The sequence below is a fragment of the Globicephala melas genome, chromosome 19 (genome assembly GCF_963455315.2).
Source record: "Globicephala melas chromosome 19, mGloMel1.2, whole genome shotgun sequence".
Classification (NCBI taxonomy): Eukaryota; Metazoa; Chordata; class Mammalia; order Artiodactyla; family Delphinidae; genus Globicephala; species Globicephala melas.
In genome coordinates this window covers 45,710,626-45,724,629 of record NC_083332.1, presented here as the reverse complement: position 1 = coordinate 45,724,629, position 14,004 = coordinate 45,710,626, and the positions used below count along the sequence as shown (strand labels likewise).

Below are 14,004 nucleotides of genomic sequence, written 5' to 3'. Positions count from 1 at the left end.
ATGCGGGTAAGATGTCTATTACTGCTAAAGAGATCTAGACATGCTTTACATTGACATGATGAACCACAATCCCTTTCTTTCTGTGCCAGCTTTATCTTTTTTGTCATTAAGTTCTATGTTGGTCATCAATGAAACTGCAGGTTGACAGAGTACAGTTTGATCTGAGAGGTTAGTAAAAACTCTTGGTTTCAGATTGGCCTGAGTATGAAGCCAGAGAATTGTAGGAATGTCAGAGCAATAGATGGGGACAGAGGTCAGCCCCCGAGAGACAGGATGATCTGGCCACCAGAATGTACTCTCCACAAAGACAAAGATTTGTGTCTCTTTTGTACACTGATATATTCCAAATGCCTAGAGCAGTGCCTGGTGTGTAGTAGGTGCTCAATAAACCATGGTGGAGAGGCTGAGAGGATGGGTCAGTGAGAACATTAGCATTTCAAGGCAGGGAAAGAAGGTTGGCTAGTGTGGATGTGGGGTGGAAATAGAAAATGTAGGATGGTGAAGAAGGCACAAGGGCTTTCAGGACATAAAGAAGTGACACTGGATTGGGGGCATATTACTTAGGGCCTGAGATCTGAAAGGGAACCGGTGCAGGGAGAGAGAAGCACTAACAAGATGTGCTTAGCTGTGTTAGATGGTCACTTCTGTCGATGTGCAGGATAAGAAAAACTGAATGATAAACTAGAGGTACTGGTAATAATCCCGTTTGTCTTTCAAGACAGCTCAGATGGCAACTCCTTCTGAAGGCCTTTGCTGAGGGGTCAGCCCTGAAGTGAACAGTTTTCCTCTATTAGTTATTAGTGTATGTGTCTTACGCCTTTCTTAGGGTAAATTTCAAGAAAGTCAAGCCTGTCATGTAGCTAGTTAAATGGCACGAAGGGAAACTGAACCCTCCAAGTCCAAAAAAACTCAGATATGGCCGTGAAAAATGACTTGGAAACAAGCAACTGGGGCTTATGCTTTGGTAGTAAATCTCTTTCTTTACCCTTATCTCTGGCAAATACACATGACCTTTCTGTTAATTGCAAATGAATGCTCTGTTAATTGCCTATTCATAGCCTTTGACCATTTTTCTACTGGGTTGTTTTTAAGAATCTATATATTCCAGATACTGAACTTTGTTGGTTATATTTCTTGCAAATATATTCTTCCTGTTTGTATCTCGTCTTACTTTTTTCTTATTTTTGAAGGTAACTGTCATGCCTATACTGTAGTTAGTAGATGGTAAGCTCTTTGAAAGCAAGGGATAGATGTCCTGATTTTCTCATTTTCTAGGAAGCGCCTTTATCTTTTACTGCTTACAAAATGCTTGTTAGGGCTTCCCTGGCGGCGCAGTGGTTAAGAATCCGCCTGCCAATGCAGGGGACACGGGTTCAAGCCCTGGTCCGGGAAGATCCCACATACCGTGCAGCAACTGAGCCTGTGGAGCAACTAAGCCCGTGCACTGCAGCTACTGAGCCTGTGTGCCTAGAGCCCGTGCTCCGCAACAAAAGAAGCCACCGCAATGCACCATAACGAAGAGTAGCCCCCCACTCGCTGCAACTAGAGAAAGCTTGCACACAGCAACGAAGACTCAATGCAGCCAAAAATAAATAATTTTTAAAAACTGCTTGTTGGGCTTCCCTGGTGGCGCAGTGGTTGAGAGTCCGCCTGCCGATGCAGGGGACACGGGTTCGTGCCCCGGTCTGGGAAGATCCCACATGCCGCGGAGCGGCTGGGCCCGTGAGCCATGGCCGCTGAGCCTGCGCGTCCGGAGCCTGTGCTCCGCAACGGGAGAGGCCACAGCAGGGAGAGGCCCGCGTACCACAAAAAAAAACCAAAAACAAACAAAGAAAAAAACTGCTTGTTAATGTTGATAAGTAAAAAAAATATATATATTGGGCTTCCCTGGTGGCGCAGTGGTTGGGAGTCTGCCTGCCGATGCAGGGGACGCGGGTTCGTGCCCTGGTCTGGGGGGATCCCGCGTGCCGCGGAGCGGCTGGGCCCGTGAGCCATGGCCGCTGGGCCTGTGCGTCCGGAGCCTGTGCTCCGCAGCGGGAGAGGCCACGGCAGTGAGAGGCCCGCGTACCGCAAAAAAAAAAAAAAATATATATATATATATATATACACACATATATATATTTTTAAAAATATGTAGGTAAGGAGTAAGCCAAGAGAATAAAAACTGACAAAGCAGTATTTAGTAAACACTGATGTGACTAATGCAAAGATAAATCACAAAGAAAATGCATATCAGAGATTAATATACTCACATCGCTCTCGGTAGCGTTCAGTCCATGAGTTGATAAGAAAGGGGGGTGGGAATTTGTTGAGGCAGGCTCAGGAATTCCTTTCCATTTTCCCAGGCAGCGTCAGAAGCAGATATATCACTTCTGTAGCATTTAAATCCTCATCAAATTTATATTCCACCAAATCTGAGTTTATGGAGTCTGAAACGCCAGGACCAAGCTTGGAAATCCTCTATTTTGGCAAGCGCCAAAAGCTTGCCTGAAGCTTATACGTGGCTGAAGCTTACACGTGGCTGAATTTAAGCCAGTAGGAGCTGCCTACACCAGGTGTGGTTAATACTGAAAGCAGGGCAAGAACTGAAGCCTCACACATCCCTTTCTAGTTAATTTTCTTCAAACAATAGCGAAAAAAGTTGCAGGTGCATTCTCTCCCAGTTCCACCCAGTCGCTGCTGTTCAGAGTTCTTAAGGTATGAAATTGTGGCACCAATTTTCGGGAGAACGGTGGTGGTAAACTTCCTTTCTCTGGTACTCCTCCCCACGCCCTACACGTTGTTGCATAGATTTATCTATGTCTATATATTTTTAAATTATTCCAGCTTCACCACTTAGTATGTACATTTGGGTAACTGCTTAAGGTTTCTGTGCTTGTTTTCCCATCCATAATATGAGGATACTAATTCTGTTTACCTCATAGGGTTGCTGTGACAACTGAAAAAGAATACAAAGCACTTAGAACAGTGCCTAGCACGTAGTTAGCACCCTTTACATGCTGCTATTGCAAAAGTAAAGCAGGTTCGTTCTAACAACTTTATTAACACAAAGGAGGTCCAAGAAAAAGTTCACCTTTCCCCTCTGCCTCTACCCTCTTGCCATCTCTTACTTACCTAAGGAAACTAGTAACGGTTTCATGTGATCATTCCACATCTTTTTTCCCCCTCATACCAATATACTGCAAATCTACCTATATATATGGAGTTAATAAAAGTGGATTCACATTCACTCATTTTATCATTTAACGATATATCCTGGATATCTTTCAGGGTGACTATGTGTAGCTAACTCATTCTTGTTAAGAGCAAATATTCTGTAGTATGTGTGTATCGTAATATATTCAAATGTGCTCCAGAAATAGATAATCGGGGTTATGTCTAATTTTTGCCAATGACTAGAATGGTTCAGTACACATCCTTGCTCTTCCATCCTGATGCTTTCAGTCTGTAGGACAGATTCCCCAAAGTTGGACAACTAGATCAAAGATTTATGTGCCTTTAAAATGTTTAAAGATTCAGCCTGATTACCTTCCCCAAAGGCTGAGGCAACTCATATTCCCACCAGCAACGTGCCAGTTTTCCTGAAATCTTTTTTTTTTTAATTTACCTCACCCTTCCTCGCCTCCTCCATCTTCTTCTTTTTTTTTTTTTTAATTTATTTATTTATTTTTGGTTGTGTTGGGTCTTCGTTTCTGTGCGAGGGCTTTCTCTAGTTGCAGCGAGCGGAGGCCACTCTTCATTGCGGTGCACGGGCCTCTCACTGTCGTGGCCTCTCTTGTTGCGGAGCACAGGCTCCAGATGCGCAGGCTCAGTAGTTGTGGCTCACGGGCCTAGTTGCTCTGCGGCATGTGGGATCTTCCCAGACCAGGGCTCGAACCCGTGTCCCCTGCAGTGGCAGACAGATCCTCAACCACTGTGCCACCAGGGAAGCCCTTCCTGAAATCTTAAATTGCCCTTGATGTTATTTGTCTTAAATTGTTTTGCCAACTGATCGGTATATAATGTCTCATTTTATTTTTATTTATTTTTTTGCTACACCACGTGGCGTGTGGGATCTTAGTTCCCTGAGCAGAGATCAAACCCGTGCCCACTGCAGTGGAAGTGCGGAGTCTTAACCACTGGACCAGCAGGGAAGTCCCATGATGCCTTATTTTAATTTGCTTTTCCTTGCAGGCCTGACAGGGCACGTTCTCATTTGTTTATTGTTGTTTGCAATTTCCTTCCCTGAATCATGTGTTCATATCCTTGACTTTTTCTTCTATTGCATTGTCTTTTCCTAATTATTTGTAGGCATTCTTTAGGATAACTCTTTGTGATGAGTTCTGGATATCTTCTCCTGATTGTCTTTTGCTTCTGTATATGGGACCTTTTGTTAAATACAAATTTTTGATGTTTATATGGCTTTATCTCTCAGGCTTTTCCTTCACGGTTTCTGAATCTCTAGTCTTTCTTAAAAAGTAGCCTCTGTCCAGAGGTTATACAAATTCTCCCTTTCATCCCATACTATTCTTTTTTTTTTTAAAGGTTTTTAAAATAACATTTATGGGGCTTCCCTGGTGGCGCAGTGGTTGAGAGTCTGCCTGCCGATGCAGGGGACACGGGTTTGTGCCCCGGTCCGGGAGGATCCCACATGCCGCGGAGCGGCTGGGCCTGTGAGCCATGGCCGCTGAGCCTGCGCATCCGGAGCCTGTGCTCTGCAACGGGAGAGGCCACAACAGTAAGAGGCCCGCGTACCACCAAAAAAAAAAAACCCAAAACAAAACAAACAAACAAAAAATAACATTTATGTCTTAAAAGTTAACATGTGCATAACAGGAAACCAAAAATCATTAGAAGCAAAAAACAAAGTTATCCATAATCACAAATAGTTTACTGTTTGATGTGTCCTTCTAGGTCTTGTTTATGTAGGTAGCTACACAACTAAGCATCCATTTTTATGTAAATAAGACCATACAGTTATGTATCATGCTTTTTCACATATCACGAATATCTACCATTTCAAAGTCCCAAAGCTATGAGTATTTTCACAACCAAGAATACACTATACCAACTCAGTCTGGAAGGGAAAAATGTAATCTTGCCTTTCTTGGCGACAAAATTTCATAAAAGACAAAATGGCAACAGGCCTCTAGATAAAGATATTGGCAAGAGTTATGATTAAAATACTGCAATCCCTTAATGTTCAATTAAAAATGAGACATAAAGCAACAGAGTGCACAAAGCATCCTATACTATTCTTTTTTTTTTTCGGTGGGGTTTTTTTTTTAATTTTATTTATTTTTTTATACAGCAGGTTCTTATTAGTCATCAATTTTATACACATCAGTGTATACATTTCAATCCCAATTGCCCAATTCATCACACCACCACCACCACCACCCGCCGCTTTCCACCCTTGATGTCCACACGTTTGTTCTCTACCTCTGTGTTTCAATTTCTGCCCTGCAAATCGGTTCATCTGTACTATTTTTCTAGGTTCCACATATATGCGTTAATATACGATATTTTTCTCTTTCTGACTTACTTGACTCTGTATGACAGTCTCTAGATCCATCCACGTCTCAACAAATGACCCAATTTTGTTCCTCTTTATGGCTGAGTAATATTCCATTGTATATATGTACCACATCTTCTTTATCCATTCATCTGTCGATGGGCATTTAGGTTGCTTCCATGACTTGGCTATTGTAAATAGTGCTGCAATGAACACTGGGGTACATGTGTCTTTTTGAATTATGGTTTTCTCTGGGTATATGCCCAGTAGTGGGATTGCTGGATCATATGATAATTCTATTTTTAGTTTTTTAAGGAACCTCCATACTGTTCTCCATAGTGGCTGTATCAATTTACATTCCCACCAACAGTGCAAGAGGTTCCCTATCCCATACTATTCTAATAGTTTCATTTTTTAAAATGTAGATCTTTAATCTGCCAGCAAATTGTTGCTGTATGTGGTGTGTTAGTGGGATAGTTAAAACCCAAAACTTTAATACAATAGACACACTGAAAAGCGCACAAGTTCTAAGTGAATTTTCACAAACGGAAGACACACTTGTGTAATCTGCACCCAGATAGAGAAATAGAATACGGCCAGCACCCCAAAAGCCCATTTGTCCCCTTCTAGTCACTATCCCCTCATGGAGGGTAATTGCTATACTGACTTCTAACACCTTACGTTAGTCTTCTAAGGGGATAATTTTATTTTCATGCAGATGGCTGTTTAAGTATGCCAACACCATTTACTAAATTAGCCACTGTTTTCCCAGTGAGTTAAAATGCCTCCTTTGATTGTTGGTACTTGTAAGGAGAAAATATATTTTTTGATGCAGTGGATGGATTGCATAACCCAAGGTCTAACAAAGTCACGTCTTCCATTATGGATCCCAGCTGGGCTCACCTGTAGCCAGAGCTTTGCTGGTTGGTGACTGATTTTCTCCATGTTCCTTGTGTGTGTCTAAATAGTTAGAAAAGCTGATCCTACTGGCCCACTCAGAGAGGACATCCTTCAACTATGCCATGAAGGAGGCCGCCGTAGAGGCTTTGAAGAGGAAAGGATGGGAGGTCACTGTGTCGGACCTGTATGCCATGAACTTCAATCCCGTCATCTCCAGAAACAACATCACAGGTGGGAGCAGCTCTCCCCTTTAATTAGGTCTTTGTGGAACTTCTCGCCTGTGGGTTCTCTGGCCCCACCTTGGCCCCTCTGGCGTCAGCCTCTCTTTTTCCTCTCTGCAGGTAAACTGGAGGACCCCGGGAACTCTCAGTATCCTGCCGAGTCTGTTCTAGCTTATAAAGAAGGCTGTCTGAGCCCAGATATTGTGGCCGAACAAAAGAAGCTGCAAGCCACAGACCTTGTGATTTTTCAGGTGTGGCTAAGACATCAAAAGGGGTGTTGGGACACTTGCGTTCTTTTTGTCCTAGACCTGGCACCTAATTAGCTATGTAATCTTAGGAAAGTAACAGCCACTTGACTGCATTCTCTGTAGAGAAGGGTGATTACTTCAAAGGCGCAGTGTTACACAGATTTACAGATGTCGTGAATCTGGCTGTACTACTCTTTGAAAATATGACTGTGATGGCAGAGATGACATTTGAGCCTTGAGCTTTTTTTCCCTAGTATGTTTAATCTTTTTCTTCAGTTAGTTATTTCTTGTGGAATCACTCAAGTTTGCAATTCTCCCCCGCCCCCATCTCCATAAGCATCCTGAAATTAGTTTGTGGAGCTGCTATCTGGAGGATTTGGACTCCACAGAAAGTTCATTAATCCCCCTGAAGGGTCACTGAAAACGAGATACCTGAATTGGGCAGAGAATGATATTCATGTCCCCGTGGATACCCTGCAGAGAGTACATGGAGCCACTGCCACCAGTGGAGATGGAAAGCACTGCCTTCTTATTCTGTAAAAGAAAAGTCATTACCTTCCACATCTCCTTGGTGACAGGAAGTTTATGAAACAGCCCCAGGGGAAAGAACACAAAGGTCCCCCCTCCCATCTGTTGTTTATGTTACTTCATACATTGGCTCCTCTGAGCCTCACAGTATTGACTCTGCAGAAATACCAGCCTGGAAGATGGTACACAGAGGGGCAGGCCCAGGATTCCATACTCCTGGATGTGGCAAATCAGGTGAAGGTTGTCATGGTAACACAAAATCAGTGCTGACTGCTGGTGCCTAGGTGGAGTTATTTGTTGTTTTTTATCTATCTCCGCACACTGCTAGGCATGTATCTAGGCTTGTAATCCAGGAGCTCTAAAAATGTTTCTTGTATAGTTTTGGGTGTCTGCAAAATGAAGACAGACTGACTTTTTTATTACGGACAATTTCAAACATACATAAAGAAGAGAAAATAGTATAATGATGCATCCACCACCCAGCTTTAACTCTCAGTATCCCCTCACTCCTGTTTTTTCCTGGAGTATTTTAAAGAAAATCCTGAACATCATGTCAAAATATCTATGAAAATATCTATTAAAAATTTTGGGAGAGACATGCATCTCTCCCTAAGGGACCTGGAGCCTGATTTTGGTATCTAATTGTGCTCAAAACTCTGCCTCAGGACAGAATCTACCTAGAATCCAGGTGTTAGAAAAAGCAGAACCATCAACCTACCCAGAAAGGTCCCTTGTCATACACGGCAGCATACGAGTAAGCAAACTCCCCTATGAGCACTCACTCAAACCAGCCTTTCAGGATGGCAGGGACTCCAAACCACTGCAGGGGGAACTGTGGGGCAGAGGACAAAGAGGTCAGATGGGGAACACCCCCAAAATAGAAGACTTAGGGTGCTTAGCTGCTGCCCATGATGTCACTGAGGGGCGAACTTTCTTCAGGACCTGTCATCCCTTCTGGAGGAGTTAGCACATTCAAGAAAAGAAAATTTTAAAGAAAAGAAAATTATTGTCCTTGGTCAGTCAACTTGACACTCCTGTTTCTGCCTAAAAATACAAATATTGGGTGGGTGTGAAGAAACACATGCAATAAGATTTGCTTCTATGAAATCACATTTGGCAGCCAAGTCTGAACAGCAAGGATTGCAGGCAAAGTTGGCTTCAGTGTGTGTTGCCTAAATCAATATTTTCCCAAGAGCTTGCTTTTGTGGGTGTGGTTTCAAAAATACGAAACCTGTACCTTGTGCTCACGGATTTAAAATCCTATCATTTAGAATAAACAGAACCACTCACATATGCAAACAAATGATCTGTGTGACTTAAGTTCATCAGGGAATTGCCATGAGAAAGACCTATTGGGCCTCTTGTCCTGGTAAAAGCTAAGCAAGGACATACCAGTATTTCTTCTTCTCCTTGACTCACTTAAAGGCAGTAACAACAGGAACATGCCCAGAGGTTAAAAAACAAAACTAGGACAGAGAAAGAATTTTTAAGACTTGATAGGTCTCTCTTTGAAGGGTGGTTGACCTACAGGAAAGGGGATAAGGAAGTAGAGTTTTAGGACACGACTGAGAATGAGACCTGTATTCTCACCCTGAATCTGCCAGTAATTTGCCTCATCAGTAAAAAGAGGGGCTTGAGGTATCTCTAATAGCTTCTCACATTCTCACATTTATGATGCTCCAATTGTGAGGGGCCAGATCTGCAGCTTTTAGGATAAATGTGCAGGTTGTTTAGGCAAGTAGATTTGGTCCCTTGTGAATGTTCTACAGTCAGGGCTGAAAAAGAATTGGTTGGTTTGCCAGGTATTAAAAGTTTACTCTCTCAAGTTGTTCTTGGAGGGACTTCCCTGGTGGTGCAGTGGTTAAGACTCCGCGCTCCCAATGCAGGGGGCCTGGGTTCGATCTCTGGTCAGGGAACTAGATTCCCACATGCATGCCGCAACTAAGGGTGTGCATGCCGCAACTAAGGAGCCCGCCTGCTGCAACTAAGACCCAGCGAAACCAAATAAATAAATAAATATTTTTAAAAAAGGGGCCACCTATAGGATTAGGGAATTAATATTAACATTGGAGAATAAATGGTAAGAATAATTTATCAAGACTTGTCTAGTAATGTAGGGAGGCAGAGAAATGCACATGTGCATGCCTTGGCAAGGGTCAGTTGCCAAGAAGCTGAAACTCACCCTTAGGTAATAGAACTTTGGGCACTTTTGGCAGAGAATGCCAGGCTGGCACAGTTTCAAGGTTTTCTTCATTCAAAGAAGAGCACAGCTGAATAGGCTAAAATAGGTAACAACTAGGTACAGAAAGCACAAGGTGAGAGGGTGGAGCTATGAACTAATTTTCCAGGGTGCCTCAGGCCTCCACATCAGAGTGTCCTGTTGGGAAACCCAGATTAACTTTTGTAGTTTGTATATGGTACAAGGTCTGTGGGGTTTGATCTGTAACTCACCTCTGTGCTTTGTGTATCCCCAGAGTGGCACTCTGCATTTCTGTGGCTTCCAAGTCTTGGAACCTCAACTGACATATAGCATTGGGCACACTCCCGAGGATGTCCGAATTCAGATCCTGGAAGGATGGAAGAAACGCCTGGAGAATATTTGGGATGAGATGCCACTGTATTTTGCTCCAAGTAGACTCTTTGACCTAAACTTCTAGGCAGGATTCTTAATGAACAAGGAGGTACAGGATGAACAGAAAAATAAGAAATTTGGCCTTTCAGTGGGCCATCACTCGGGCAAGTCCATCCCAACGGACAACCAGATCAAAGCCAGAAAATAAGATTAACAAGACTTGATTTCCTTCTAAAATATAGCCAAATCTAGACTTCTTTCTTGGGGTTCCTTGACTTGCTTTAGTTTTTAAGATTTGTGTTTTTCTTTTGCCACAAGGAATGGATAGAACAGACTATATTCATACATTTTTATATAGTTTTGTTAAAAATAACCAATTCTGGTTTTTTTTTTAATTATTAATTTATTTATTTATGGCTGCGTTGGGTCTTCATTGCTGCATGTGGGCTTTCTCTAGTTGCAGCGAGTGGGGGCTATTCTTCGTTGCGGTGCACGGGCTTCTCATGTAGTGGCTTCTCTTGTGCAGCACAGGCCCTAGGCGCATGGGCTTCAGTAGTTGTGGCACGTGGGCTCAGTAGTTGTGGCACGTGGGCTCTAGAGCACAGGCTTAGTAGTGGCACACAGGCTTAGTTGCTCCGCAGCACGTGGGATCTTCCTGGACCAAGGCTTGAACCCGCGTCCCCTGCATTGGCAGGCGGATTCTTAGCCACTACGCCACCAGGGAAGTCCCAAATGTAACCAACTGCTATCATGGCAAAATCTGATTAGGCTCAAAAGGCCTCTCAGGCTTAGGACGTAAAGCCAGAGAGAAGGGTGTAGAAAGATCCCAGACAGTATTCTTTAAGGTCCTCTACACAATTTAATTCCTCTCTTTAGAGATACATTTTTAGGAATAAATCTGGCTAGAGAGCATCCAACTCCTCAATGATCTATTTTTCTTTTAATTACCTCTCTGTGGTTTATGGCAGAAGGGAATTGCTCAGAGAAAGAAATGACGAAATCTGTCTGACCTAAGGGACTTGTTTAGTAATTACTACTCTCTGCTTGTTTGTGAGATATATTGGCTTTAATTACTACACAATGAATATTATGCCTAATACGAGTGTCATTCTCCTTCAGCTTTTGTTGTTTCTATACAGTGCACACAGACACCTTGAAATGAAAAGCTAAAAAAACCCTCTTTAATTCAATCTTCTAATTTAATGTCTGCAAATAAACCAACACCTCTAAACACTACATCTGCTACAATGAATGAATTCACGAAAGGAAACAGTACTCCCAGTATCTAAAAACCGCTTGCCACAAACAGTACTTTATTTCAGATCCATGTAACTAACCTTCTGGAAGTTTTTCCTGTATCATTGATAAACTGATGACTTGCCTTTTAAAGATGTGTTTTGGTTTCATGAATTTAGGGACAAAATTGTGAGCCTAGAGTTTCATTAACTTTGGTGAACAATTTTGGCGTAACATTCTAACTTCCTATTTAAATGATTGAGGTGCACCTCTACTCACTGTTGGTATAACCTAAGTAGAAAATGATGAAAGAACGCCCTCTTGTGGTGCACAGAAAGAAACATGAGAAAATGATGCAAAGCAAGGTTGCATGAAACTGGGAACAGCCTCTTACCTGCCAAGGAAATGATGGCGTCAGGCTGGAGAACCTCATGTGCTAGATGCCAGCAGGCACTGGGTATTCTTTCCACAATATCCACAATGGCAGATGGCTGGGTGCTTCAGTTTGAAAACATATGAAAATATTTACTGTTGCCTTCATCTTCACTGTAGTTTTATGTAAATTTCTAAAAGTTCCAAATGAAATAAATAAAATCCATTTCTACAAAACAGACCCACACTCACTGGTTTCAGAGAAGCTAGTGACAGAGGCATTCAGGCAAAAGTGGAATCTACTGGGCAAGAAGCAATCAGAGGTTCAGTGACAAATTGTGGCCAGAAGCCTATATGGTGACTTGGCTTGAGAGCTTGCCCAATAAGGCTGCTTCATTCTGAATGGCAAGGGAACCTACTAAGATTCTCTCAGGGAATTTAAAGGACATTTCAGGAGATCCAGGAAAGACAGTGGTATAGAAATCAAGAAAAACACAGAATGCAATAAACAAATGCCAAGGAGCAATATTTATTCTGATTTCCCTGATTTATTCTGATTTATCTAATCAATGGGCCAGGCATTCTTCTAGAGGCACTGGGAATACAGCAGGCAAAAAACCTAGCCTCATGAAGTTTGCATTCTAGTAAAGAATGAGAGAAGAACAAATGTCAGTCAGGTGGTGATAAATGCTACGAAGGAAGAGCAGGGTAAGAGGGTTAGAGATGGGATACGAGTTTTATACAGGGTGATCAAGAAAGATCTCTCCTATAAGGTTATATTTGGGCAAAGCCCTGATAAAGTGAGAGAATGATACATGTAGGTCCCTGAAGGAAGAGCATGCCAGGAGTGATGTGAGTGCAAACCCATGAGGCAGCAGCATGATCAGTATGCTTTAGGGAGAGCAAGGAAGTTAGTGTGACTAAAGCACAGAAAGCAAGAGAGGGATAGGTCAGACACAAAGCTGGAATCAGACCACAAAGGGCATTATAAGCATTGTGAAATGTAGAGATAGGAAGTCACTAGAGGGTTTTGAGCAGAGGTGTAACATATGACTTACATTTAAATCTGGCTGGTATGTGAAGAATCAAGTATAAGGGGCAATGACAGAAGCAGGGAGAACTGCTGGGAAGCTGTTATGACAATCTAGGCAACAAATGCTTTGGATCAAAGTGACAGCAATAGATGTATTGAGAAGTGGTTGGATTCTGGAAGTATTTCAAAGGACAGAGTAACAGGATTTGATGATGGATTGGATCAAGGTCAAAAAACAAACCAACCAACCCTCAAAGGTATTTTGGCTTAAACAATTAGAAGAATGGAAATTCCATTTGCTTACATGGGGAAGAATCTGGAAAGAGTATTGGCGGCAGAAGTTGGGAGTGGGAAGGGGAGAATCAAAATTTCACTTCAGACATGTTATTTCTGAGATGCCTGTTAAGACTGTCAAGTAGATAGTTCGATAATAGGAACCTGGAGTTAAAGAAGTTATGGCTGGAGATATACATTTGGAAATTTTCAACACATAGTCTATAAAGCAATCTGACTGGATGAGCACACCTAAAAATTGAGTTATGATAGAGAAGAGATCTGATGATTGACTTCTAGGGTTCTCCAATGTCAGGAGGTCAAGAAGACGAGAATGGAAAAGGCCAGTGTAGCAGGAGAGATGAGTGCGGTGTCCTGAAAGCCAAGTGAAGAAAGTGTTTCAAAGCGTGTCATATACTGTTGATAAACTGAGTGAAACAGCCCTCAGAATTGACTTTTGGGTGGCCATTGGTGATGCTGATGAGCTATTTCAGTAGAGCAGGGTGATAAAACCTGATTGGAATGGGTTCAAGAGGATGAATAAGAGAAAGTGGAAATAGTATATATGGGGGATGTGGGGATGTGTGGTCAAAGAAAATTGTTTGATATTTTTAAGAGATGAGGGACATTACAGAAAATTTATATACCAGTGGATATGACTCAGAGAGAAAGGTTTTCATGCTGGAGAAAGAGGACAATTATATATGTATATGTATAATTGAATCACTTTGAATCACTTTGCTGTACACCTGAAACTAATATAACATGAAACTAACATACATAAAATCAACTATAATTCAATATAAAATAAAAATTAAATTAAAAATTAAAAAAAGAAAGAGGACAATTAAAGGAACAGGAGGATGTATTTGAAAAAGCAAAAGGATATGGATCCAGTGCACCAGAGGCAGAAGAGCAAAGTAGCAACAGGACTGGTACACTTATTAGGCACTTAGCTCCTGTGTGCCAGGAACTAAGTAGTTTTACACTGATTAATTTACTTAATTATTATTATTTTTTTTTTGCGGTATGCGGGCCTCTCACTGTTGTGGCCTCTCCAGTTGCAGAGCACAGGCTCCGGATGCGCAGACTCAGCGGCCATGGCTCACGGGCCTAGCCGCTCCGCG

At 42.2% G+C, this 14,004-nt stretch overlaps 1 protein-coding gene across 1 annotated transcript; it reads left to right on the top strand.

The window, feature by feature from the left end:
- Window positions 1-10,287, top strand: NQO1 (NAD(P)H quinone dehydrogenase 1). The gene is given in 6 exon segments (XM_070044121.1): window positions 1-6; window positions 6,463-6,625; window positions 6,736-6,889; window positions 7,888-7,902; window positions 9,176-9,193; window positions 9,763-10,287. Coding segments are annotated over 6 exon segments (765 nt in total). The 3' UTR covers window positions 10,172-10,287.
- The last annotated feature ends 3,717 nt before the right edge of the window (window positions 10,288-14,004 follow it).